The following is a 26259-nucleotide window of genomic DNA, read 5'->3' on the forward strand; positions in this document are numbered from 1 at the left end:
TCATATGATGAAGGTAATCAAGCCAACAAGGCTTGTATTTGTTTGACCACTTGAATTCCAGGAAATGAATTAGACACACTCACTCCCGTTAATTGTTGTTATGCATGCCTCAAACAGTCACGAATCGTCTGGGAGTACAGTTGTTGTATAAGCTTTGCTTAAGAACGATCCAAATCCAATATAATGCATAAAAACGATCCTTTAACAGTTTACTCGTTGCATCTCATCATAAAGGTCAAGGCGTGTAAATGCTTTCTACGACTCCTGTGAACACGTTTCACACTGAGCCTCAGCGAATCAAGAGTTCCTTTCATCCGTAGTACCCGGATTTACCCGTAGGGAAATTAGCTACGTCATTGTTCACGGATTGACTACAGCTGGAAATAATACATGGACATGCACGTATAATAATATATTTATAAAAAAATACAGGTAAGAGCATTTATGTTGTATTAAATACTGAGCATTGTATTAGTCTAGTTGGAGAAGTCCAACTGATTTAACCCATTGGGTTTTTCTGTAGTTAGCCTATACCGGGCGGCTCACTGAGTGTCATGTCGGAGGCGAGCGCTCAACCACCGGTGAATTTTAAATCTTGAGCCCCTCTTTAGAACGTAGTTAGCCTAGCAGCTAGCTAGCCATCTTTCCCATAGATAAACCTGTGAATGCTAAAATGGTTCGGCGTTAAAGACTCAGGTTTATCAAGGAACCATACATAAACACCACATGTATTGTTTTACCACCGAAAAGGCCAGCTACCTTGCATTGTACCAATGATTGCTAACCAACGTAGTTCGTTATTGTTGCACAATGACAATGCTCATAGCCCATTTGGGCAGTATTGTTAGCTACGTTTTGCCGTTACCATGGCGTTTGTGGTTACCATACATACACACCTCAGAATAAGACATTCTGAACGTGTTCATAAGAAATACGACATTATTTACTTTCCTAACATTTATTTCAAAAACAGGGTAAGAAAGTTTGAAATGATATTTTCTGATCTTTTGAATTACGTGTTAGAGGCCTATCGCGTTCGCTAAAGCCTCAGCCAGCCAGACTGCCAGGCAGAGGTGGGACTTGGAAGGAACAGTTGTCGTAAACGTGCGTGTAAAAAGTCAATCTTAATGGTTAACATTATTTGTTTGAAACGATTGTCGCTTGAAAGTCCTAGGAATACTACTTTGATTTATTGAGAACTTAAAATCCATGTAGCTAATTTTGTTTTTGATTTGTAATCATTAGCTAGTTTGCTACCGCAATTTGGGAATTTGCGTCTCTGCTAGGTAAAAATAGGGAAATAGCGTCCCTGCTAGGTACTGTACTAACGTTAGAACGCTTTCAACTAACGTTAGCTAGCATTTTTTAGCACATAGCTACTAACTAAGTCAACTTCTTGCACAGACAGCAGAGCGGTACAGTATATTAGAACGCAGGATCAGTTACATTTGCTAAACAACAGATTATTTTCTGTTTCATTAAGAAAGCAAAACATATGTTTGGTTGTTGAGTCAATTAGATCATGCCCATTTCATGTTTTTTTTTTATTTCAAAAAACTAAAATGCCTCGAGCTTAGTTTAACTGTCATACTCCATCAGAACCCAAACTATAAGCATGTTTTACTCCAATGTTTGTAAACAAACACTATATAGCCTCAATTGTTGAAACTATAATTGTGATATCATGGATGGTCTGGTCTTGCATTCATAGCGCTGTCCATACATTTCTCCAGCCCCATCCCTCAGCTTTTTACCGAAACAGGGTCGGGGTTTTTGTTATTGTTTCGAATGCTGATTGCCCCTTTAAGATCAATGCTTCCCTATTCCGATTTCGGAGAAAGATGGTTTCTTTCCCTGGAAATCTTTCACCAAAGATGGTGCATAAATTAAGATGTCTTACTCAGGTCTTTTACCATTGAAATCATTCTCAGTTTTGGTCTGCTTAGTTATATGACTATATGAACCAGAACAAAATGAGGGAGTGAGATCCTTCCTTCCTTCCTCATCCGTCTCTGGTTTCACTTTAGTGTTTGTTCCTGTATTTCACGTGTCATTACTGCTAGCTACAATGTTGTCCATACCCTGCTCTATCCCTATTTGTAACTGATCAAACCAGCAAGATATCAACAAAACTTTCCTAGACTTTATATGGAAAAATAAACAACACGCATGTAAGAAGTCTGTAATATCAAACCAAAGAGCTGATGGTGGGCTTGAAGTACTAGATTTCTTTGATATAAGCAATACCTTTTAAAGTGAACTTGATAAAAAGATTTACGATTAGCTCGGAATCTATATGGTACTTCATTCCCTGTCATATTTTATTGTGGGGTCTTCAGTTTTTGTGGAAGTGCAATTATTCTCCAGCAGAATTACCCATCAAACTGTCCAAATTTCATGAACATGCCCTTTTAGCCTGGAAACTGTCATGTCCTCCTCACACCAGGCACTTCTGTAGAACAACAAATATATTGTTGTTAAAAACAAGTCTTTGTTCTTTCCTAATTGGGTTGAAATAAATATTATATTTGTGCTTGATTTATTTGATAAAGAAGAAAATATACTCTCTTATAGAAAGTTCTTAGAAACATAACTTCCCAATACATTATAAATAATTGTATTCTATATGCAAAGCAATACCTGCAGGACTGATTCAATTAATGAAATCTCATTTGTGTTTTGGTGAACATGTAATGATAGATGCACAACCTATGTTAGGTTTCCCCCTGCTGGATAAGAAATGTAATACATTCATAAATAACTTTTTCACTCCAAGAACTAGATCTCTCCTAGAGGGATATTCTTCTGGAACGCACATAGTACTGAAATTGAATGGAAGAAAGCTTGGTTGCTTCCTCACAAATTTTGTATATCAAATAAAGTCAAAGAAATTCACTTTAAAATCTTGCACAAACTATATCCTTGCAATAACCTGTCTAGATTAATTGTTATAGAGGACATATGTATTTTATTTGATAAAGAAGGAGAAACTATAATACACATTTTGACTCTGTGAAGTAATTTTGGAGCGAGTTAAGTATTTACATGTTTAATTTCATCAATAAGACCCATGTATTACAATGAAAGATGTAAAATGTTATTATTCAAATGAAAACAAAACCACTGAATTAGTAGTTAATTACTTCGGTAAATTTTATATACACAAACTAATATTTGAAATCTGTCTCTAAATCCAATATCTAATAAAATCCCTAGAATTAGTCAATAACAACAACAAAACACTTTTTACAGCTCTATCATATATACAACTGAAACCCCTGGTTTTGTTATCCTTTTTTTTAGGAACTTAAACTTTTGAAAGTCAAGCCTTGTGATTTTTGTTTATTCAGAAAAAATATACATGTAGAGATGTCGTATGTTTGTATTGTAATTTGAAATGTTCTATAAAAATAAAATGTTGTCCATGTGACTTCAGTAGTAGATAACTACACTGAACAAAACTAAACGCTACATGCAACAATTTAAACAATTCTACTAAGTTTATATAAGGAAATCAGTCAATTGAAATAAATTCATTAGGCCATAATCTATGAATTTCTCATGACTGGGAATACAGATATGCATCGGTTGGTCACAGATACCTTAAAAAAAACGTAGGGGCGTGGATCAGAAAACCAGTCAGTATCTGGTGTTACCACAATTTACGTCATGCAGCGGGACATCTCCTTCGCATACAGTTGATCAGGATGTTGATTGTGACCTGTGGAATGTTGTCCCACTCCTCCAATGATTGTGTGAAGCTGCGGGAATTGGTGGAAACTGGAACACGCTGTTGTACACGTCGATCCAGAGCATCCCAAACATGCTCAATGGATGACGTCTGGTGGCTATGCAGGCCATGGAAGAACTGGGACATTTTCAGCTACCGGTATCTCTGTGTATTAAAATGTAATTGATCTAAAATGAAATTGTGTTCATTGCCCGTAGCGTATGCCTGCCCATACCATAACCCTACCGCCACCATGGGGCACTCTGTTCACAACATTGACATAAACAAACCGCTTGCCCACACAATGCCATACACACTTTCTGCCATCTGCCCGGTACAGTTGAAACTGTGATTCTTCCGTGAAGGGCACACTTCTCCACCATGCCAGTGGCCATCGAAGGTGAGCATTTGCCCACAGAAGTCAGTTACGGTGCTGAACTGCAGAAATTCTTGGGTTGTCCAAACCCACAGTTTCATCAGCTGTCCGGGTGGCTGGTTTCAGATGATTCCGCAGGTGAAGAAGCTGGATGTGGAGATCCTGGGCTGGTGTGGTTACACGTGGTCTGCGGTTGTGAGTTCAGTTGGACGTACTGCCAAATTCTCTAAAACGAGGTTAGAGGTAGTTTATGGTAGAAACATTTACATTCAGCTCTGGTGGACATACCTGCCAATTGCACACGCCCTCAAAACTTGAGACATCTGTGGCATTGTGTGACAAAACTGCACATTTTAGAGTGTCCTTTTATTGTCCCCAGCACAAGGTGTACCTGTGTAATGATCATGCTGTTTAATCAGCTTCTTGATATGCAACACCTGTCAGGTGGTACGGATATCTTGGCAAAGGAGAAATGCTCACTAACAGGGATATAAACAAATTTGTGCACAACATTTTAGAAAGATGTTTTTTGAGATGTTATTTCAGATCAGGAAAAATGGGACTAACACTTGTTGCATTTATATTTTTGTTCAGTATAGTAACATTATACAGTGCTAGCTGTGCCACCAGAGACTCTGGGCTCGAGCGGCGCACAATTGGCCTAGCGTCGTCCGGGTTGGGGAGGGTTTGGCCGGCAGGGATATCCTTGTCTCATCATGCACTAGCGACTCCTGTGGCGGGCCGGGCGCAGTGCACCCTGACCAGGTCGCTAGTTGTACGGTGTTTCCTCCGAAACATTGATGCGGCTGGCTTCCGGGTTGGATGCGTGTTGTCTTAAGAAGCAGTGCGTCTTGGTTGGGTTGTGTTTCGGAGGACGCAATAGATCTCGACTTTCGCCTCCCCCGAGTCTGTGCGGGAGTTGTAGCGATGAGACAAGACACTAACTACTAACAATTGGATACCACAAAATTGGGGGGAAAAAAGGGTGTTAAAAAAATAAATAAAAAATTGTTTAGACTACTGACCTGTAGTGATAATGTGATCTAATTTGGCGGCGTTTTAGTAAAGTTGTGTGTGTGTGTGTGTGTGTCTCAGAAACGCATTTACTATATATGCAACCCAGATGCCAGGTGTCGAAGATGCAACTCAAACGCTGAACCAAAGACCCCTAGACTCACTCGGGTAGGAAGCGAGATTCAGCCGCGGGCCGATTTTAGAGCGGATGGTTGAAGCATATTAATTTACACTGCAAATTGACCACAACTAAGCCAAAAAATATATGTTTTTTTTAAATACAATAATTTCATACCTAGATTACCTTGAAACATGATCACATACTTTTGTATATATAGTGTATGTTGGCACCCCTTCAAATTAGTGGATTCGGCTATTTCAGCCACATCCGTTGCTGACAGGTGTATAACATCGAGCACACAGCTATGCAATTTCCATAGACAAACATTGGCAGTAGAATGGCCTTACTAAAGAACTCAGTGACTTTCAATGTGGCACCATCATAGGATGCCACCTTTCCAACAAGTCAGTTTGTCACATTCCTGCCCTGCTAAAGCTGCCCTGGTCATCTGTAAGTGCTGTTATTGCTTAAAAATCGTCTGTCCTCAGTTGCAACACTCACTACCGAATTCCAAACTGCCTCTGGAAGCAACGTCAGCACAAGAACTCTTCGTCAGGAGCTTCATGAAATGGGTTTCCATGACCGAGCAGCCGCACCCAAGCCTAAGATCACCATGTTCAATGCCAAACGTCGGCTGGAGGGGTGTAAAGCTCGCCGCCATTGGACTCTGGAGCAGTGGAAACGCATTCTCTGGAGTGATGAATCACTACACCATCTGGCAGTCTGACGGATTAATCTGGGGTTGACGGATTAATCAGGGTTTGGCTGATGCACGAATGCATATTACCAACTGTGAAGTTTTTTGGAGGAGAAATAATGGTCTGGGGCTGTTTTTCATGGTTTGGGCTAGGCCCCTTAGTTCCAGTGAAGGGAAATCTTAACGCTATAGCATAAAATGACATTCTAGATGAATCTGTGCTTCCAACTTTGTGGCCACTGTTTAGGGAATGCTCTTTCCTGTTTCTGCATGACAATGCCCCTGTGCACAAAGTAAGGTCCATACAGAACTGGTTTGTCGAGATCAGTGTCGAAGAACTTGACTGTCCTGCACAGAGCCCTGACCTCAATCCCACCGAACACCTTTGGGATGAATTAGAACGCCGACTGCTAGCCAGGCCTAATTGCCCAACATCAGTACCTGACCTCACTAATGCTCGTGGCTAAATGGAATAAGGTCCCCGCTGCAATGTTACATTGCCTTCCCAGAAGAGTGTAGGCTGTAATTACAGCCCATGATTTTGGAATGAGATGTTCGACGAGCATGTGTCCACATACTTTTGCTCATCTACTGTATGTCTTTTTATTTTTGCGAACACTTGAACATATTTCCTAAATCATGTTTTTTTGTTTGTTGCTGAATTCATGGATTTTAGTCTTGACTAAGGCAAAAAATCATACATTTCCTGTCAAATTCTTTCAGATCTCCACGGGGGCATAGGATCCATTTAGGATTGCTGTTCACTTTGTTGTAATGTTCTTCTATAACTTGCAGTCACTAAACGTATCACTAAACCAAACTTCAAAGCTTTGTCTCTATGTTCCATGTAAATTCAATGCAAAACCTAAGCAGAGCATGCCTTTGGGGCTTCTACTCTGTCTGCAGAACTCGTTTTCTCACTCTGAGAAATACTTTTGCTTTTATATCCATGGGATTGTCTGCATGACTTTTATATGACCCATTTACACCTCCAGACAGACCACCTGCTGGTAATTGAGCAGGTCAATCCTGGTTGATGCTCTGTGTGATTGAGGCTACTTACATACTGAAATCCTACCCAGGATAACAATCACTGAAAATGTTAGTCACATTGTGACACTCAGAACATAAATGTTTATGACAATCATAATCTTAACTGTTGCTGTGTAAGATAGGTTCTAGGAATACATTACATTTTTGTACAGTGCACTGAATTTGCCACAATCTGCATCTTCAAAGTGGATGGTAGCACTTAGAGGTCGACCGATTAATCGGAATGGCCGATTAATTAGGGCCAATTTCAAGTTGATTTTTTATTTTGATTTATTTCACCTCTATCTAACCAGGTAGGCAAGTTCTCATTTACAATTGCGACCTGGCCAAGATAAAGCAAAGCAGTTCGACACATACAACGACACAGAGTTACACATGGAGTAAAACAAACATACAGTCAATAATACAGTATAAACAAGTCTATATACGATGTGAGTAAATGAGGTGAGATAAGGGAGGTAAAGGCAAAAAAAAGGCCATGGTGGCAAAGTAAATACAATATAGCAAGTAAAACACTGGAATGGTAGATTTGCAGTGGAAGAATGTGCAAAGTAGAAATAAAAATAATGGGGTGCAAAATAAATAAATAAAATAAATACAGTAGGGAAAGAGGTAGTTGTTTGGGCTAAATTATAGGTGGGCTATGTACAGGTGCAGTAATCTGTGAGCTGCTCTGACAGTTGGTGCTTAAAGCTAGTGAGGGAGATAAGTGTTTCCAGTTTCAGAGGTTTTTGTAGTTCGTTCCAGTCATTGGCAGCAGAGAACTGGAAGGAGAGGCAGCCAAAGAAAGAATTGGTTTTGGGGGTGACCAGAGAGATATACCTGCTGGAGCGCGTGCTACAGGTGGGTGATGCTATGGTGACCAGCGAGCTGAGATAAGGGGGGACTTTACCTAGCAGGGTCTTGTAGATGACCTGGAGCCAGTGGGTTTGGCGACGAGTATGAAGCGAGGGCCAGCCAACGAGAGCGTACAGGTCGCAATGGTGGGTAGTATATGGGGCTTTGGTGACAAAATGGATGGCACTGTGATAGACTGCATTCAATTTATTGAGTAGGGTATTGGAGGCTATTTTGTAAATGACATCGCCGAAGTCGAGGATTGGTAGAATGGTCAGTTTTACAAGGGTATGTTTGGCAGCATGAGTGAAGGAAGCTTTGTTGTGAACTAGGAAGCCAATTCTAGATTTAACTTTGGATTGGAGATGTTTGATGTGGGTCTGGAAGGAGAGTTTACAGTCTAACCAGACACCTAGGTATTTGTAGTTGTCCACATATTCTAAGTCAGAGCCGTCCAGAGTAGTGATGGCGTGCAGGTGCAGGCAGCGATCGGTTGAAGAGCATGCATTTAGTTTTACTTGTATTTAAGAGCAATAGGAGGCCACGGAAGGAGAGTTGTATGGCATTGAAGCTTGCCTGGAGGGTTGTTAACACAGTGTCCAAAGAAGGGCCAGAAGTATACAGAGTATACAGTATACAGTATTCATAACAATCGGAAATTGGTATTTTTGGGCGCCGATTTAAAAAAAATATATATATATAATAAATAAATAAAAAAATACAAAAATACGCAAGTCAGTTTAGAACACATTCTTATTTTCAATGACGGCCTAGGAACAGTGGGTTAACTGCCTCGTTCAGGGGCAGAATGACAGATTTTCACCTTGTCAGCTCGGGGGATCCAATCTTGCAACCTTACAGTTAACTAGTCCAACGCAATAACGACCTGCCTCTCTCTGGTTGCACTCCACAATGAGACTGCCTGTTACGCGAATGCAGTAAGCCAATGTAAGTTGCTAGCTAGCATTTAACTTATCTTATTAAAAACAATCAATCATAATCACTAGTTAACTACACATGATTGATTGATATTACTAGATATTATCTAGCGTGTCCTATAATCTGACTGAGCGTACAAGTATCTAAGTATCTGACTGAGCGATGGGAGGCAGAAGCAGGCGCGTAAACATTCATTCAAACAGCACTTTCGTGCGTTTTGCCAGCAGCTCTTCATTGTGAGTCAAGCATTGCGCTGTTTATGACTTCAAGCCTATCAACTCCCGAGATGAGGCTGTAACCGAAGTGAAATAGCTAGCTAGTTAGCGCGCGCTAATAGTGTTTCAAACGTCACTCGCTCTGAGCCTTCTAGTAGTTGTTCACCTTGCTCTGCATGGGTAACGCTGTTTTGATGGTGGCTGTTGTCGTTGTGTTGCTGGTTCGAGCCCAGGGAGGAGCGAGGAGAGGGACGGAAGCTATACTGTTACACTGGCAATACTAAAGTGCCTATAAGAACATCCAAAAGTCAAAGGTTAATGAAATACAAATGGTATAGAGAGAAATAGTCCCATAATTCCTATAATAACTACAACCTAAAACTTCTTACCTGGGAATATTGAAGACTCATGTTAAAAGGAACCACCAGCTTTCATATGTTCTCATGTTCTGAGCAAGGAACTGAAACGTTAGCTTTCTTTCATTAGCACATATTGCACTTTTACTTTCTTCTCCAACACTTTGTTTTTGCATTATTTAAACCAAATTGAACATGTTTCATTATTTACTTGAGGCTAAACTGATTTTATTGATGTATTATATTAAGTTAAAATAAGTATTCATTCAGTATTGTTGTAATTGTCATTATTACAAATAAATAAATAAAAATCGGCCGATTAATCGGCATCGGCTTTTTTGGTCCTCCAATAATCGGTATCGGCGTTGAAAAATCATAATAGGTCGACCTCCAGTAGCACTGACCCATTAGAGTTCCAGGAAATAATGTGAGTTTGAAATGGAAAGTAGGATGATTTTGGGTGGTTTATGGGCGGTTACAGTTTCTGTAAAGCTCTTTCATCCTCTTCTAGAGCTACAGAGCTAGTCTTGTTCAAGATGTTTACTTTTATATTCCTAGGTGTTACTTCATGTGTTCTACCTCCAGGATGATTTTTGACACAGTTCAGTACTCCCAACTAGGCCTAGGGTAGTATCTAAAGAAACATTGCCTAACATCACCCTCTCTATTTGTGTTTTTTTTGTCCAACAGCAATGAACAATGACCATAGTTGACAGATCTTCAGAGAAATCTGACCTAGAGTCAGTCGGGTGCAAGCGCTCAGGATCGCTGAACTTTCCCGGCGGTGACGGGAACGGGATGGACAGTGGCTGCTCCAGCTGGGGGGCGGGGGGCCCCTCGTCCTCCGACACCACCAGGGTGAAGACAGGGGGCTGCATGGGTCCCACCCCTGGAGCCACAGTCAACAGCAGCAGTGCAGACAGGCCCAAGGAGCAAGGTGAGGAGGGTTGGTGTGCTCAACTCAAATCTCATAACAGATATAGTAGGTACAGACAAGGTATCTTTGGTTGCAGGACTCCCAAGTGTATAAAATGAATCCCGGGACATATTCCATTCTCTGCTAGCAAAACAGTCCTGTAGTTTAGCATCGGCTTCATCTGACCACTTTTTATAGACCGAGTCACTGGTGCTTTCTGCTTTAATGTTTGCTTGTAAACAAGAATCAGGAGGATAGAATTTATGGTCAGATTTGCACGAGTCTCTGTGTATGGAGTAAAGGTGGTCTGGATTTTGTCCCCCTCTGGTTGCAAATTTAACATGCTGATAGAAAATAGGTAAAAAGGATTTAAGTTAGCCTGCATTAAAGTCCACGGCCACTAGGAGCGCTGCCTCTGAATGAGCGTTTTCCTGTTTGCTTATGGCAGTATACAACTCATTGAGTGTGGTTTTAGTGCCAGCATCGGTCTGTGGTGGTATGTTGACAGCTACAAAAAATACAAATTAAAATAAACCAAATGTTATTGGTCACATACACATGGTAATGCGAGTGTAGCGAAATGCTTGTGCTTCTAGTTCCAACCATGCAGTAATATCTAACAAGTAATATAACAATTGTATGTTGGCAGCAGCCACTCAATGTTAGTGATGGCTGTTTAACAGTCTGATGGCCTTGAGATAGAAGCTGTTTTTCAGTCTCTCGGTCCCAGCTTTGATGCACCTGTACTGACCTCGCCTTCTGGATGATAGCGGGGTGAACAGGCAGTGGCTCGGGTGGTTGTTGTCCTTGATTATCTTTTTGGCCTTCCTATGATATATCGGGTGGTGTAGGTGTCCTGGAGGGCAGGTAGTTTGCCCCCGGTGATGCGTTGTGCAGACCTCACTACCCTCTGGAGAGCCTTGCGGTTGTGGGCGGAGCAGTTGCCGTACCAGGCGGTGATACAGCCCGACAGGATGCTCTCGATTGTGCATCTGTAAAAGTTTGAGTGTTTTTGGTGACAAGGCACATTTCTTCAGCCTCTTGAGGTTGAAGAGGCGCTGTTGCTTCTTCTTCACCACGCTGTCTGTGTGGGTGGACCATTTCAGTTCATCCGTGATGTGTACGCCGAAGAACTTAACTTTCCACCTTCTCCACTACTGTCCCGTCGATATGGCTAGGGGGCTGCTCCCTCTGCTGTTTCCTGAAGTCCACGATAATCTCCTTTGTTTTGTTGACGTTGAGTGTGAGGTTATTTTCCTGACACCACACTCAGAGGGCCCTCACCTCCTCCCTGTAGGCCGTCTCGTCGTTGTTGGTAATCAAGCCTACCACTGTATTGTCGTCTGCAAACTTGATGATTGAGTTGGAGGCGTGCATGGCCACGCAGTCATGGGTGAACGGGGAGTACAGGAGAGGGCTGAGAAAGCACCCTTGTGGGACCCCAGTGTTGAGGATCAGCGGGGTGGAGATGTTGTTTCCTACTCTCACCACCTGGGGGCGGCTCGCCAGAAAGTCCAGGACTCAGTTGCACGGGGCGGGGTCGAGATCTATGGTCTCGAGCTTAATGACAAGTTTGGAGGGTACTATGGTGTTAAATCCTGAGCTGTAGTCGATGAACAGCATTCTTACATAGGTATTCCTCTTCAGATGGGTTAGGGTAGTGTGCAGTGTGATTGCGATTGCATCGTCTGTGGACCTATTGGGGCGGTAAGCAAATTGGAGTGGGTCTAGGGTGTCGGGTAGGGTGGAGGTGATATGATCCTTGACTAGACTCTCAAAGCACTTCCAGAAGGACAACCATCTCTGCAGCACTCCACCAATCAGGCCTTTATGGTAGCTTGGCCATACGGAACCACTCCTCAGTAAAAGGCACATGACAGCCTGCTTGGAGTTTGCCAAAGGGTACCTAAAGGACTCTGACCATGAGAATCAAGATTCTCTGTTCTGATGAAACCAGGGTTGAACTATTTAGCCTGAATGCCAAGCGTTACGTCTGTAGGAAACCTGTCGCCATCCCTACGGTGAAGCATGTGGGTGGCAGCATCGTGTTGTGGGGGTGTTTTTCAGCAGCAGGGAATGGGAGACTAGTCAGGATTGAGGCAAAGATGAATGGCACAAAGTACAGGGAGATCCTTGATGAAAACCTGCTCAGGACCTCAGACTGGGCCAACGGTTCACCTTCTAACAGGACAACGGCCTTAAACACACAACCAAGACAACGCAGTAGTGGCTTCAGGACAAGTCTCTGAATATCTTTGAGTGGCCCAGCCAGAGCCCGGGCTTGAACCGGATCGAACATCTCTGGTGCAACCTGAAAATAGCTGTGCAGCGACGCTCCCCATCCAACCTGACAGAGCTTGAGAGGATCTGCAGAGAAGAATGGGAGCAACTCTCCGAATACAGGTGTGCCAAGCTTGTAGCATAATATCCAAGAAGACTCAAGGCTGTAATCGCTGCCAAAGGTGCTTCAAAAGTACTGAGTAAAGGGTCTGAATACTTATGTAAATGTCATGAGTTAGATTTTTTAAAATATAAATTTGCCAAAAATCTAAACCTATTTTTGCTTTGTCATTATGGAGTTGTGTGTGGATTGATGAGGGGGAAAATAATTGTATCCTTTTTAGAATAAGGCTGTAACGTAACATTGGAAAAAGTCAAGGGATCTGAATACTTTCTAAATGCACTGTATTTAAAGCCTCTCCACACAGAGAGTGCTGAGTTGAGTAGCTGTAGTTTCCCACATCTCTTCTCATAAGTGACTGCCTGAACCGGTTCTCATAGGTGTTTTATGTTGCTGTCTTTTATACTGGCCCAGTTATGTAAACATATTGTTCTCTGAGGGGGTTTAAATCAATAGCCTGATGTACCCTGAACCATAGATCCTGTGGCACCACATGTTATGTCAGTAAACAAGAAACACAGGATTTTCCTGCCTTCTCCCACCCATCAAATATGCCCTAGCTTTGAATTGAAGTCTTTTCAGACTCTCTCAAAAATGGTCAATTTCATCGTGCCTTGAAGTTGGACGCAGTCAAAAACAAACTTTTCCTTAGACGACCTTCAGAGATTTATTCCCACTGGGTTATCTACCAGGCAACACTCCTTTTGTCATGTATTTGACCATTTCTTTCCCCTTCCCCTTTGCAGTGGTGCTGACCAGTGGGGACGGCATCGCCTTGCCCCAGAAGGTGCTGTTCCCAGCCGAGCGGCTCAGCCTGAAGTGGAACCAGGTCCACCGCATCGGATCAGGTCTCCAGAACCTGGGAAACACCTGCTTCCTCAACTCGACTCTGCAGTGTCTCACCTATACCGCTCCCCTCACTAACTACATGCTGTCCCGGGAGCACTCTAAAACATGTATGTGGGTAATAGAACCAGGGGCTCTGTTACATTTTCATAGCAGGAGAAGGTTAGAAAGAGAAAGAAAATAAGTTATATTCATCAAACTGAGACTTCAGAAAGTATTCATACCACTTGATTTATTCCACGTTGTGTTACAGCCTGAATTCAAAATGGATTCATACATAAGGTACCACAGTTAACATGCATGTCAGAGCAGAAACTATACCATTAAGTCCAAGGATCTGTCTGCGCTTGATGGCTTTTGCGACTGCATTTGAAGTAACTTTCAAAGTTCTTGAAATTTTCCAGATTGACTGACCTTAAAGTAATGTAATGATGGACTGTCATTTCTCTTTGCTTATTTGAGCTGTTCTTGCCATAATATGGGCTTGGTCTTTTACCAAATAGGGCTTTCTTCTGTATACTAACCCTACCTTGTCACACCACAACTGACTCAAATGTATTAAGAAGGAAAGAAATTCCACAAATTAACTTTTAACAAGGCACACCTGTTAATTGAAATGCATTCCAGGTGACTACCTCGTGAAGCTGGTTGAGAGAATGCCAAGAGTGTGCAAAGCTGTCATTAAGGCTAAGGGTGGCTATTTGAAGAATCTCAAATGTATAATATTTTATTTTATTTGTTTAACACTTTTTTGGTTACGACATGATTCCATATGTGTTATTTCATAGTTGAGGTCTTCACTATTATTCTACAATGTAAAGAAAGAAAAACCCTTGAATGAGCAGGTGTGTCCAAACTTTTGACGGGTACTATATATCTGGGGAAGGGTATAAAACAATTTCTTGAGTGTTGAATGTTTGGAACTATACAGACTCTGCCTAGAGCTGGCCGTCCGGCCGAACTGAGCAACCGGGCAAGAAGGACCTTGGTCAGGGAGGTGACCACTCTGACAGAACTACACAGTTCCTTGGCTGAGATGGGAGAACCTGCCAGAAGGACAACAGTCTCTACATGACAACACACCTGGAGTGTGAAACCGAGATCATAAGGCAAAAGATTCTGTGGTCTGATGAGACAAAAATTGAACTATTTGGCCTGAATACAAAGCGCTATGTCTGGAGAAAACCAGTCACAGCTCATCACCCGTCTAACACCATCCCTACTGTGAAGCATGGTGGTGGCAGCATCATGCTATGGTGATGCTATTCGGTGACTGGGAGACTGGTAAGGATAGCGGGAACAATGAATTGAGCCAAATACAGGCAAATCCTTGATGAGAACATGCTTCAGAGTGCAAACGACCTTAGACTGTGGTGAAGATTTACATTCCAACAGGACAATGACACCAAGCAGACAGCCAAAGCAATGCTGGAATGGTTTCAGAACAAGAGTTTGAAAATCATTGATTGGCCCAGCCAAAGCCTAGACTTGAATCCTATTGAAAATCTGTGGAAAGACTTGAGGGTTGCCGTTCCCCATCTAACTTAACATAGCTTGAGAACATTTGCGAGAAAATCCCAAAAGTTGATCGACATATTCAAGATGACTCAAAGCTGTAATCGCCGCCAAAGGTGCTTCTCCAAAGTATTGACTCAAGGGTGCGAAGATTTATGTAAATTAAAAAATATATATATTTCATTTTCAATACATTTGCTACAAATTCAAAAACCATGTTAACTTTTTATTGTGGGGTATTGTATAAGTGAGAGAAATCAAATTAATCCATTTTGAATTCGGGCTGTAACATAATGTGGAATAAGTCAAGGGGTGTGAATACTTTCTGTGCACTGTATGTTGGTTGTTTGCTTAAAGGGATACTTGGGGTTTTGGCAATTTGTGATGGGGTAAAAAAAAATATATATATATATATATATATATTACATATCGGGATATTATTTTGACGATATATTTTACATTATTTTTTTCGCTAGTTGGCTGTACCTGCACCAAGAGACTCTTTGGTATAAACTTTAATTGCGCTAATGATAGTTAGCATCGGCTCACAAAACTACTTCTAACTTCCTTCATGCTGTTCATCTGACTCCGGGGAAATAGATAAAAGGGCTTCATTGCCAAAATCCCAAAGTATCCCTTTAAAGGCCAAGTGCAGTCAACTAGATTTTCATGTGTTTTATATACATTTCCACCCTAAAATTTGGAATAATCCTGTTAAAAATTAGGATATTGCCCTTTAAGTGTAAGAGCTGTTTGAAAAGACTGCCTGAAATGTCAGCCTGTTTTGGTAAATTAGTTAATAGACCAATAAGAAAGAGTTCCAAACCTCTTTGCCAGTAATAGCTAGTTTTTCCCTCCCCACTCAGATCAATCCTAGCAAAATTCTTGCTTGAGAAATCGATTTTTGTTAAGCTATTTTGATTGTTTTCAATTAAACTGGTATAATAAAAAAAATCACATGAAGGTACTTAATTGTAACCCAGAAATGATAAATGATTTAATATTGAGACCTTTAAATGCATTGTACCTTTTAATACCTATTACCTGATTGACCGTCATCTGTGTTGATGTTCAGGTCATGAGCCTGGGTTCTGTATGATGTGCACAATGCAGAATCACATCACCCAGGTCTTCGCCAACTCTGGGAATGTCATCAAGCCCATCGGAGTCCTCAACGAGCTCAAACGTAAGTAGTGTTTACTTGGAATCAGAGGGGGAAACCCTTTAGCACAAAGTTGATAGGAAAGTCTTTGTTCAGGCGTGTTGAAAGCCATTACAACTAAATAACATGTCCAAAAATGGAAGGAGAGTTGGGACTGTATCACAGGTGCAGAATTCTGGGAAACCTAGTCAGCAAAATAGTTTTCCCTCCAAAAAAAAGAGTTGATGCTGGGTTAAAGTCTATTTATTGAGTCTTCCTCCCCACCTCTGTATAACACCTGTGCAGGGATTGCAAAGCATTTCCGTTTTGGCAGCCAAGAGGACGCCCATGAGTTCCTGCGGTACACAGTGGACGCTATGCAAAAGTCCTGCCTGCCTCTAAACAAGTAGGTGTTACACTGAAATCAGTGTTCAGCCACTAGGAAGCACTGTTCTGGACTTGCATCTCATCTGACCCACATTCACATATAGCACAGAGCGAGACATGATTAATATATCATGTTTTAGTGACCATCTCCTATACACCAGGGGCCCTTAACTGACTTTAGGATCCCCCTGCCGTGTAGTGGAAGGCTATTCTGCCCCCAACAGGTTGCCTCTACTCTCATTAATTACCTTTGCTCTATTTCCTCAGCTGTCTGTTGCTCCTCAAAGGGCTGTCCCAATGACAAATTAAATGAAGGCTATCTTGAGTTATATGATCCTGTGTATACGCATAAAGGCAATTTCCCTTAAGGCTATTGGGAGTCACTGATAAGCATCTTTGACGATTTGATGTTTACATTTACAACAGATTGGACAGGCAAACGCAAGCAACCAGTTTCATCCATCAAGTCTTTGGAGGGTATCTACGGTCCAGAGGTAGGCTTATTAGTGTAATCTTTAAATGTCTCACTTACTGAAGCCGATATGAGAGTTGCTTGCCCTTTGGGGTATTAGACTAGGTTCAGTTGAAGTCCGAGGTTTACATACACCTTAGCCAAATACATTTAAACTCAAATTTTCACAATTCCTGACATTTAATCCTTGTAAAAGATTCCCTGTCTTAGGATCACCACTTTATTTTAAGAATGTGAAATGTCAGAATAATAGTAGTGATTTATTTGAACTTTTATTTATTTCATCACATTCCCAGTGGGTCAGAAGTTTACATACTCAATTAGTATTTGGTAGCATTGCCTTTAAATTGTTGAACTTGGGTCAAATGTTTTGGGTAGCCTTCCACAAGCTTCCCACAATAAGTTGGGTGAATTTTGACTCATTCCTCCTGACAGAGCTGGTGTAACTGAGTCAGGTTTGTAAGGCCTCCTTGCTCACACACGCAGTTCTGCCCACATATCTTCTATAGGCTTGAGGTCAGGGCCTTGTGATGGCCACTCCAATACCTTGACTTTGTTGTCCTTAAGCCATCTTTCCACTACTTTAAAAGTATGCTTGGGGTCATTTTCCATTTGTAAGACCCATTTGCGACCAAGCTTTAACTTCCTGACTGATGTCTTGAGATGTTGCTTCAATATATTCACATAATTTTCCTTCCTCGTGATGCCATTTATTTTGTGAAGTGCACCAGTCCCTCCTGCAGCAAAGCACCCCCACAACATGATACTGCCATCCCCGTGCTTCACGGTTGGGATGGTGTTCTTCAGCTTGCAACTGTCCCCCTTTTCCCTTGTTTTACTGTGGCTATAGATACTTTTGTACCCGTTTCCTCCAGAATCTTCACAACGTCCTTTGCTGTTGTTCTGGGATTGATTTGCACTTTTCGCACCAAAGTACGTTCATCTCTAGGAGACCGAACACGTCTCCTTCCTGAGCGGTATGACGGTTGCGTGGTCCCATGGTGTTTATACTTGCGTACTATTGTTTGTACAGATGAACGTGGTACCTTCAGGCGTTTGGAAATTGCTCCCAAGGATGAACCAGACTTGTGGAGGTCTACCATTTTTTTTCTGAGGTCTTTGCTGATTTCTTTCAATTTTCCCATGATGTCAAGCAAAAAGGTGCTGCGTTTGAAGGTAGGCCTTGAAATACATCCACAGGTGCACCTCCAATTGACTCAATTTATGTCAATTAGCCTATCAGAAGCTTCTAAAGCCATGACATAATTTTATGGAATTTTCCAAGCTGTTTAAAGGCACAGTCAACTTAGTGTATGTAAACTTCTGACCCACTAGAATTGTGATACAATCGGTCTGTAAACAATTGTTGGAAAAATGACTTGTGTCATGCACAAAGTAGATGTCCAACCAACTTGCCAAACTATAGTTTGTTATGAAGAAATTTGTGGAGTGGTTGAAAAACGAGTTTTAATGACTCCAACCTAAGTGTATGTAAACTTCAACTGTATCTGTAAAGCACTGTGACAACTGCTGAATAAGTTTGATTGATTTCTATACTTTCTCGTGTCTTGTACACCATTAGAACATTAAATTACTCATTTGTTAATAGGTAAGATGATCTAATTGTGTCTGTCTTTTTACAGTAAAATGTTTCAACTGCAAAGCGGTCTCTGACACGTTTGACCCTTATTTGGATGTTGCTTTGGAAATAAAGGTAACGGTGAACTGCCTTTCATGCTGCACAAAAGGGGAACCTGTCAAACCATTGTGTCTTGCTAAGAATGCATCATTGACACGTGTCACCCGTGTTACCTTTCAGACTGCTCCCAGTATCACAAAGGCTCTGGAACAGTTTGTTAAGCCTGAGCAGCTAGATGGAGAGAATGCCTACAGATGCGCTAAGTGAGTAGATCTGGATTCATTTATTGTTTTTCTCAGCAAAACGCTGCCTAAACCAGTATTATTATTGTTCATCTCAGCAAAATGCTGCCTAAACCAGTGTTATTGCTGTTCATCTCAGTATAGAGCTGCCTAAACCAGTGTTATTGTTGTTCATCTCAGTATAGAGCTGCCTAAACCAGTGTTATTGTTGTTCATCTCAGTATAGAGCTGCCTAAACCAGTGTTATTGTTGTTCATCTCAGTATAGAGCTGCCTAAACCAGTGTTATTGCGACCCAATTCTGCATGTTTTGTTTTTGGTATTTCTAACTGATCTGTCTGTGCAGGTGTAAGAAGATGGTTCCAGCCTCTAAGAGATTCACCATCCACCGCAGCGCTAATGTGCTCACCATCTCACTGAAGCGATTCGCCAACTACAACGGGGGCAAGATCGCTAAGGTAAGACATCAGGAAACATGGTCAGGGACAGCAAAATGTACATGGAAATCAGTTTTTGTTTTTTTAAACAGATCTTTATCTAGATTTCCACTGCCATTGCCTGTTTCTCTCCTTTAGGATGTACGGTATGCTGAGTGCCTAGACCTGCGTCCCTTCATGTCTCAATCCCACGGCGAGCCCCAGGTCTACGTGCTCTATGCTGTCCTGGTGCACTCTGGCTTCAGCTGCCACGCTGGACACTACTACTGCTACGTCAAAGTAAGCACTAATATACAGTGCATTCAGAAAGTATTCAGACCCCTGGACTTTTCCACATTTTATTACGTTACAGCCCTTTTCCAAAATAGATTTTTATTCCATCTACATACAATAATGACAAAGCGAAAAATCTGTTTTTATCTACATAATTATTCAGACCCTTTGCTATGAGACTCGAAGTTGAGCTCTGGTGCATCCTGTTTCCATTGATCATTTTATTTTATCTTTATTTAACTAGGCAAGTCATTAAGAACACATTCTTATTTAAAATGACGGCCTACAACGGCCAAAGACGCTGGGCCAATTGTGCACTGCCCTATAGGACCCCCAATCACGGCTGGTTGTGATACAACCTGGATTTGAACCAGTGTAGTTACACCTCTAGCCTTTAGACCACTGCGCCACTCGGGAGCCCCATCATCCTTGATGTTTCTACAACTTCGTTGGAGCCCACCTGGGATAAGTTCAATTGATTGGACATGATTTGGAAAGGCACACACCTGTCTATATAAGGTCCCACAGTTGACAGTGCACGTCAGAGCAAAAACCAAGGCATGAGGTCAAAGGATTTGTCCGTCTAGATCTGAGACAGGATTGTGTTGAGGCACAGATCTGGGAAAGGTTACCAAAAACTTTCTGCAGCATTGAAGGTCCCCAAGAACACAGAGGCCTCATCATTCTTAGATGGAAAAAGTTTGTAACCACCAAGACTCTTTCTAGAGCTGGCCGCCCGGCCAAACTGCGCAATCGGGGGAGAAGGGACTTGGTCAGGGGAAGTGACCAAGAACCCGATGGTCACTCTGTGAAGATGGGGGAACCTTCCCGATGGACAACCATCTCTGCAGCACTCCACCAATCAGGCCTTTATGGTCGAGTGGCCAGATGGAAACCACTCCTCATTAAAGGGCACATGACAGCCTGCTTGGAGTTTGCCAAAAGGCACCTAAAAGACTCTCAGACAATGAGAAACAAGATTCTCTGGTCTGATGAAACCAAGATTGAACTCTTTGGCCTAAATGCCAAGCGTCACATCAGGAGGAAACCTGGCACCATCCCTACAGTGAAGCATGGTGGTGGCAGCATCATGCTGTGGGGATGTTTTTCAGCAGCAGGGACTGGGAGACTAGTCAGGATCAAGGGAAAGGTGAACAGAGCAAAGTACAGAACGATCCTTGATGAAAACCTGCTATAGAGCGCTCAGGACCTCAGACTGGGGCGATGGTTCACCTTCGAACAAGACAACGACCCTAAGCACACAGACAAGACGATGCAGGAATGACGAAGTCTCTGAATGAAGTCTCTGAATGTCCTTGAGTGGCCCAGCCAGAACCCGGATCGAACATCTCTGGAGAGGCCTGAAAATAGAATAAGGCTGTAACGTAACAAAGTGGAAAAAGGGAATCGGTTTGAATACTTTCCCGAATGCACTGTATTTTAGGGCTTCCTAAAATACACCATGTTGGGGTAAGCCCTAACATCTAACCTAATATATTACTACTGCTACTTCAAGGTAAGCTCCAATATTGACAGAAGTCACTAGTAGGACGGTTCTCAAACAATCAATGAAAGAGAAAGCTTAACGACGACAACCCAAACCCCCATGTGAATAATCCTCTCACCCTTTCTATGTAAGCCAGATGTTTGATTAGTCTTCTATAGAGGATTATGTTCATACTTACGTATGTCAGTGTGATGCATGTTTTATAAATCTCTCTCTTTCAGGCTAGCAATGGCCAGTGGTACCAGTTGAATGACTCCTCTGTGTTGGTCAGTGACATCAGGTCAGTCCTCAACCAGCAGGCGTACGTCCTCTTCTACATCAGGTGAGTAGCTTCCATTCCTGTCAACCAAGGGGAGCCTTGTTTGAATGGTGTAAAATATTGGCATGTTAAAGCATTGTGTTGGACCACGCAACAGTTCTGTGCAGGTTGTTTTCCCTTTGTGGTTGAGGTTTTTGATCTGTGATGGGTGCTGCCTGTTCTGGCCACCAGGTCACCTGATCTGAAGAATGGAGGGGACTACAATCACACGTGCCGGACCCCGGGGCCCCTCGGCCAGTTGTCCCCCCGCCCCATCCTCACACCCCGGGTCAACATTGGGCCACGACACACCAGCACTGGCTTCATAGGGCCACAGCTGCCCCCACACATGGCCAAGGTACAGCCTAAACACACCAGATTTTGCACAATCATCTGTTCAGAGGCAAGATGTTTAGTAAGAGCCTGTAACCAATGTGTGCCTCCTCTCCCTTCCCTCCCTCCCTCCCCTCCCAGAACATATTTCGCGTCAATGGGAACGGCTTGCTAAGGGACTACCCCTCTGGCTCTAAGCCCAGCACCAGCAGTGACAACAGCATGGGCAAGACTAGCTACAGCCCGCTCGCCACCTCTTCCTCCCATCCTCTCAACCGTCCCACAGGCATCCCTGACCCTGCCAAGCGCCAGAAGCTCTCCTTCTTCATTGGTCAGGGCAAACAGATCCGCCCCTCATCATCCTCTTATGCCCAGCTGTCCTCTTCGTCACAGTCTACATCAGACATGTCTACGCCCCAGGATCCTCGCATTAACGGCACTCCCTCCGTTAACAGAAACGGTCACGGGGCGTCGTTCCTGGTGCCGTACGGTCAGGAGTCGTCTGAGGAGTCGGACCAGGAGGGAGGCAGTGGTCTGGGTAACGGCACGGCTAAGCCTTACGTTAACGGGAGGAAGGGAGAGACCGTCTACGGCCCCGTCCCCAGAGTGCTGACCCTCAAGACCAACGGCATCAGTAATGGCCAGGCTACCATGCACCGTAACGGGACCAACAGCTTCTCCAAACTCAGTCAGAACGGACACCACAACATCAAACACCCTGAGAAGGTACCTATATTCAGTCGACACACATTTTAAATACTTTACTGAACTCCACAAATCACATCAACACCTGTGTACTCATTATGTGTTTCTGTTGTTGTGCAGATCCATGGTAGCGGTCATGCGATGTCGCCCGGTTTGGGTTCCAGCATGCCTAATGGGGCGGAGGCTCACCCCAGTGGCCCAAGGTGAGCGTGATCAAATTCTCTTCTTTTGATCCACGTTGCTTGATGATTTGAAGATCCAGTAATTCATGAAAATGTTGTATTTTTCTACAGCAAAGAGGTGTATTGCACCACCCCCAGCCAGGCCAGCACCTGTCAAGGCCTGCACAGTGCCGACATCGACAGCCGCCTCTCCCTCACCCCAGAGAAAAGGGCTAAAACTCACTCTGGCCCCCTCCCTCACCACGCACCATCAACCGCTGCTAAACCTCCATCCTCATTGGCTGATGTTGGAGCTAAACCACTTACCGACGCCTTGAGGGAATCCAGCTCCAACCCTGGAGTCTTATTCCTCCAGCCCACCCCCCGCTCCCTCAGTACCCCAGTCGCCCCAGTCCTCTCCGGACCAGGCCTGGGAGCCACGAAAGATCTCGGAGCCCCACACGGGGGATCTGGGGAGGACATCAGGGAGACCCAGAACAGCCCAGCTGTAGGGCTGGATGGAAAGCCCAGCTCCAGAGATGGAAGAGACCAGATGTACTCTTCCGATCGGGAGCAGAAAAGCAATTTGAACTCTTCCGATCGGGAGGAGAAAAGCGGGTTGAACTCTTCCGATCGGGAGGAGAAAAGCGGGTTGAACTCTTCCGATCGGGAGGAGAAAAGCGGGTTGAACTCTTCCGATCGAGAGGAGAAAAGCGGGTTGAACTCTTCCGATCGGGAGGAGAAAGGCGGGTTGAACTCTTCCGATCGGGAGGAGAAAGGCGGGTTGAACTCTTCCGATCGGGAGGAGAAAGGCGGGTTGAACTCTTCCGATCGGGAGGAGAAAGGCGGGTTGAACTCTTCCGATCGGGAGGAGAAAGGCGGGTTGAACTCTTCCGATCGGGAGGAGAAAGGCGGGTTGAACTCTTCCGATCGGGAGGAGAAAGGCGGGTTGAACTCTTCCGATCGGGAGGAGAAAGGCGGGTTGAACTCTTCCGATCGGGAGCAGAAAAGCGGGTTGAACTCTTCCGATCGGGAGGAGAAAGGCGGGTTGAACTCTTCCGATCGGGAGCAGAAAAGCGGGTTGAACTCTTCCGATCGGGAGGAGAAAGGCGGGTTGAACTATTCCGATCGGGAGCAGAAAGGCGGGTTGAACTCTTCCGATCGGGAGCAGAAAAGTGGGTTGAACTCTTCCGATCGGGAGGAGAAAAGCGGGTTGAACTCTTCCGATCGGGATAAGGAGAAAGGCCGACTACATTCTTCGGACTGCGATAGGGATCGAGACCGGCTGTACTCTTCTGACCGGGATAAAGACGGAGAAGGGGATAGGTACCACCGGGACAGGAGCCGTGAACGCAACTGGGACCATGACTCAGACCACTACCGGCACCGGCGAGACCACCGAGACAGAGACCACCACCGGTCGTACCGGGACCGCTCGCTCAGCCGGGACAGACACCGGAACTGGGAGTCTGAGGCATTCCTCTCACAGCGACGCTATCACCCCAGAGAGAGGGACAGGGACCGCTGTCACCACCATTACCACCACAGAACGAGTAAGGACAGGAATAGGGACAGGAGGGAGCACAGCCACCACAGCCTCCCACACAGAGAGGAGCCTCATGGACGCTCAAGGTGGAGGGATGAAGGTAAAGAGAGGTGTTACTACCCTTCACAGGAGACCCCTCTGCCCACCCCACTGAGCTCCAGCACCAAGCCCAGTCAGTCCCTCCCAGCCCTGGTGAAACGACCCGAGCCTCACAGAGAGGAGAGAAAGGACAGCTCTGAGGAGCGTCGGGCCAAGAAACCCAAGAAGAGCAAGAAGAAGAAGTCCAAGGACAGAGAGAGGCACCGAGAGAATAGGTAAGGCAGTCTTTCTTCTTTATTAAGCCTCCACAATGAGACACTGTCAGATAAAGTAACAACTGATCTATATTAGCTCTGACCTGGGTGTTCTTTCTTCCAGGACCTTTGACGTGAATTCCTCTGACAGGGCAGCCGACGGCAGCAGTTCCTCCAAACACAACAAAAGTAGAAGGTACGACACTGACACGGAGGATGAGAAGTCAGGGGGTGAGATCCACTCTACCCAGAGTCCCGAGAGGCACCGTGACCCCAATGCCCCCCGGGAGGGTCGCAGGGCAAGCAGCAGCGACGATGAGAGGGCGAGCAAGAAGCAACGTTACCAGGACGATGGCTATGACAACAGCTACCCTAAGAAACGCCATCGCGCCGATGACAACGACCGCTCCTTCTCCTCTCGTGATGGATCACCAACAGCAGCTCCTCAAAACACATCACACTTCAACAAACACACAGGTAATAAAACAAGCAGATGTGGTTTCTATAGGTGGTTGTTTCTCAGTTTGTCACTGTGTTAATCTATCATTTTGACCATAATGTTTTGTTGTAGGTAATGGCTTAGGTCAACCCAATGGAAACTCCCACGAATGTTCTACCAATGGACTGTACAATGACCTTAGACAGTAGATTTTCTCTGTTTGACCAGACACACAGAACAATGTAAGTATCTTTCCTTTGCCTCTGTCTTACTCTCAGAATCTCTATGCTGGACTGTGCATGGTTATGAGTGGAAAACCAGGAGCCGGTTTCAACTCATCTTGATTGTGTAAAGACTGATGGGACTGTCTGCAAACCTGACATCTTTCCCTCTCATTGCAGACTTGGAATACCAACCTTTATATAAAAGTGAAATTCAACAGCAACAGGAATGTCATCCCGAATATTTGAACGTGGTGCTGTATTATTGGGAATATACTGTATTTTTACCACATGAGAAATTAACATTCTACTAGATTCTTTTTTTAAATCGATTTTTTTCAACTTCACTCGTCACTCAATGTACATTTATGATAAATAATTAACAAGAGAATAAGCTGCACAGTGGAAGACTCAGGACTTTGTTCCTCCTCGGAGAACTGATCAACTGGTTAAATAATCCAAAAAGAGGAAGACGAATAGTTTTCTTGCCTAGGAGATGACCTGTTTGGTATGACATCAGTTGGCTGCAAGTTTGTCACCATTATCCACATATCTGTATAGGTGGAGCTATAAAACCTCTCTCTGATGGAGAGAAATGTTATTGAGTGAGTAGTGTCTGAAGGAGCTGGCCTGGTGTGACTACGTGTGTATGTAACACAACTCCACCTACCCTGGAGAGACTTCAGGACAGCTCTTTGTTACTTTCGAAAGCCTAAGATCGTCTCCCTCCCTCTGCATCTTGCTCTCACTGAGATGTCCAATTCTTTTAACTTGTTATTCAAGCATTAAAAAAAAGCTGAACAATAATCATGTTCTCTCTTATGGCTTTGGACCTGTGTTTCTGCTTTTTAAAAATGTTTTCTAGCGTCCATAAGAAATACTGTGAATTAAATTTTGAACTGTACTATCAGTTTATTCATAAGTCCTGTATCAGGAATAGTTTTGTTTTAGATAATTACCACGATGTAATTTAGACCTTGTTCTAAATTGACACAAGTCAGTGAAATAGGTAGAATGGTTTGCTTGTTTTTTTTTCTACCTAAAAAAGACATGGTCATGTTAACAAATTTTTTGTTCTACAATAGCATGTCAAATGTATACATTGTGCAAGGTATATAAAAAGGCGTAAATACATTTGCTAATGTCAAAG

At 43.5% G+C, this 26259-nt stretch overlaps 1 protein-coding gene across 2 annotated transcripts; it reads left to right on the plus strand.

Annotated features, from left to right (window-relative positions):
- Positions 1-62: 62 nt before the first annotated feature.
- Positions 63-26243, plus strand: LOC139382006 (ubiquitin carboxyl-terminal hydrolase 42-like). 2 transcript variants are annotated; one of them, XM_071125916.1, is made up of 19 exons: positions 63-432; positions 10029-10275; positions 13402-13611; positions 16092-16202; positions 16464-16563; positions 16971-17038; positions 18660-18730; positions 18836-18918; positions 19243-19354; positions 19472-19612; positions 21335-21435; positions 21604-21769; positions 21886-22470; positions 22570-22652; positions 22743-23554; positions 23720-24470; positions 24574-24926; positions 25021-25130; positions 25290-26243. In XM_071125916.1, exons 2-18 carry the CDS (start codon positions 10038-10040, stop codon positions 25095-25097), a joined length of 4062 nt encoding a protein of 1353 aa, XP_070982017.1. In that variant the 5' UTR covers positions 63-432; positions 10029-10037; the 3' UTR covers positions 25098-25130; positions 25290-26243. The 2 variants fall into 2 exon arrangements, with proteins under 2 accessions (XP_070982017.1, XP_070982016.1); XM_071125915.1 differs by having other exon boundaries at positions 22743-24470.
- Positions 26244-26259: the final 16 nt, after the last annotated feature.

This window comes from Oncorhynchus clarkii, chromosome 23, assembly GCF_045791955.1.
Source record: "Oncorhynchus clarkii lewisi isolate Uvic-CL-2024 chromosome 23, UVic_Ocla_1.0, whole genome shotgun sequence".
Classification (NCBI taxonomy): Eukaryota; Metazoa; Chordata; class Actinopteri; order Salmoniformes; family Salmonidae; genus Oncorhynchus; species Oncorhynchus clarkii.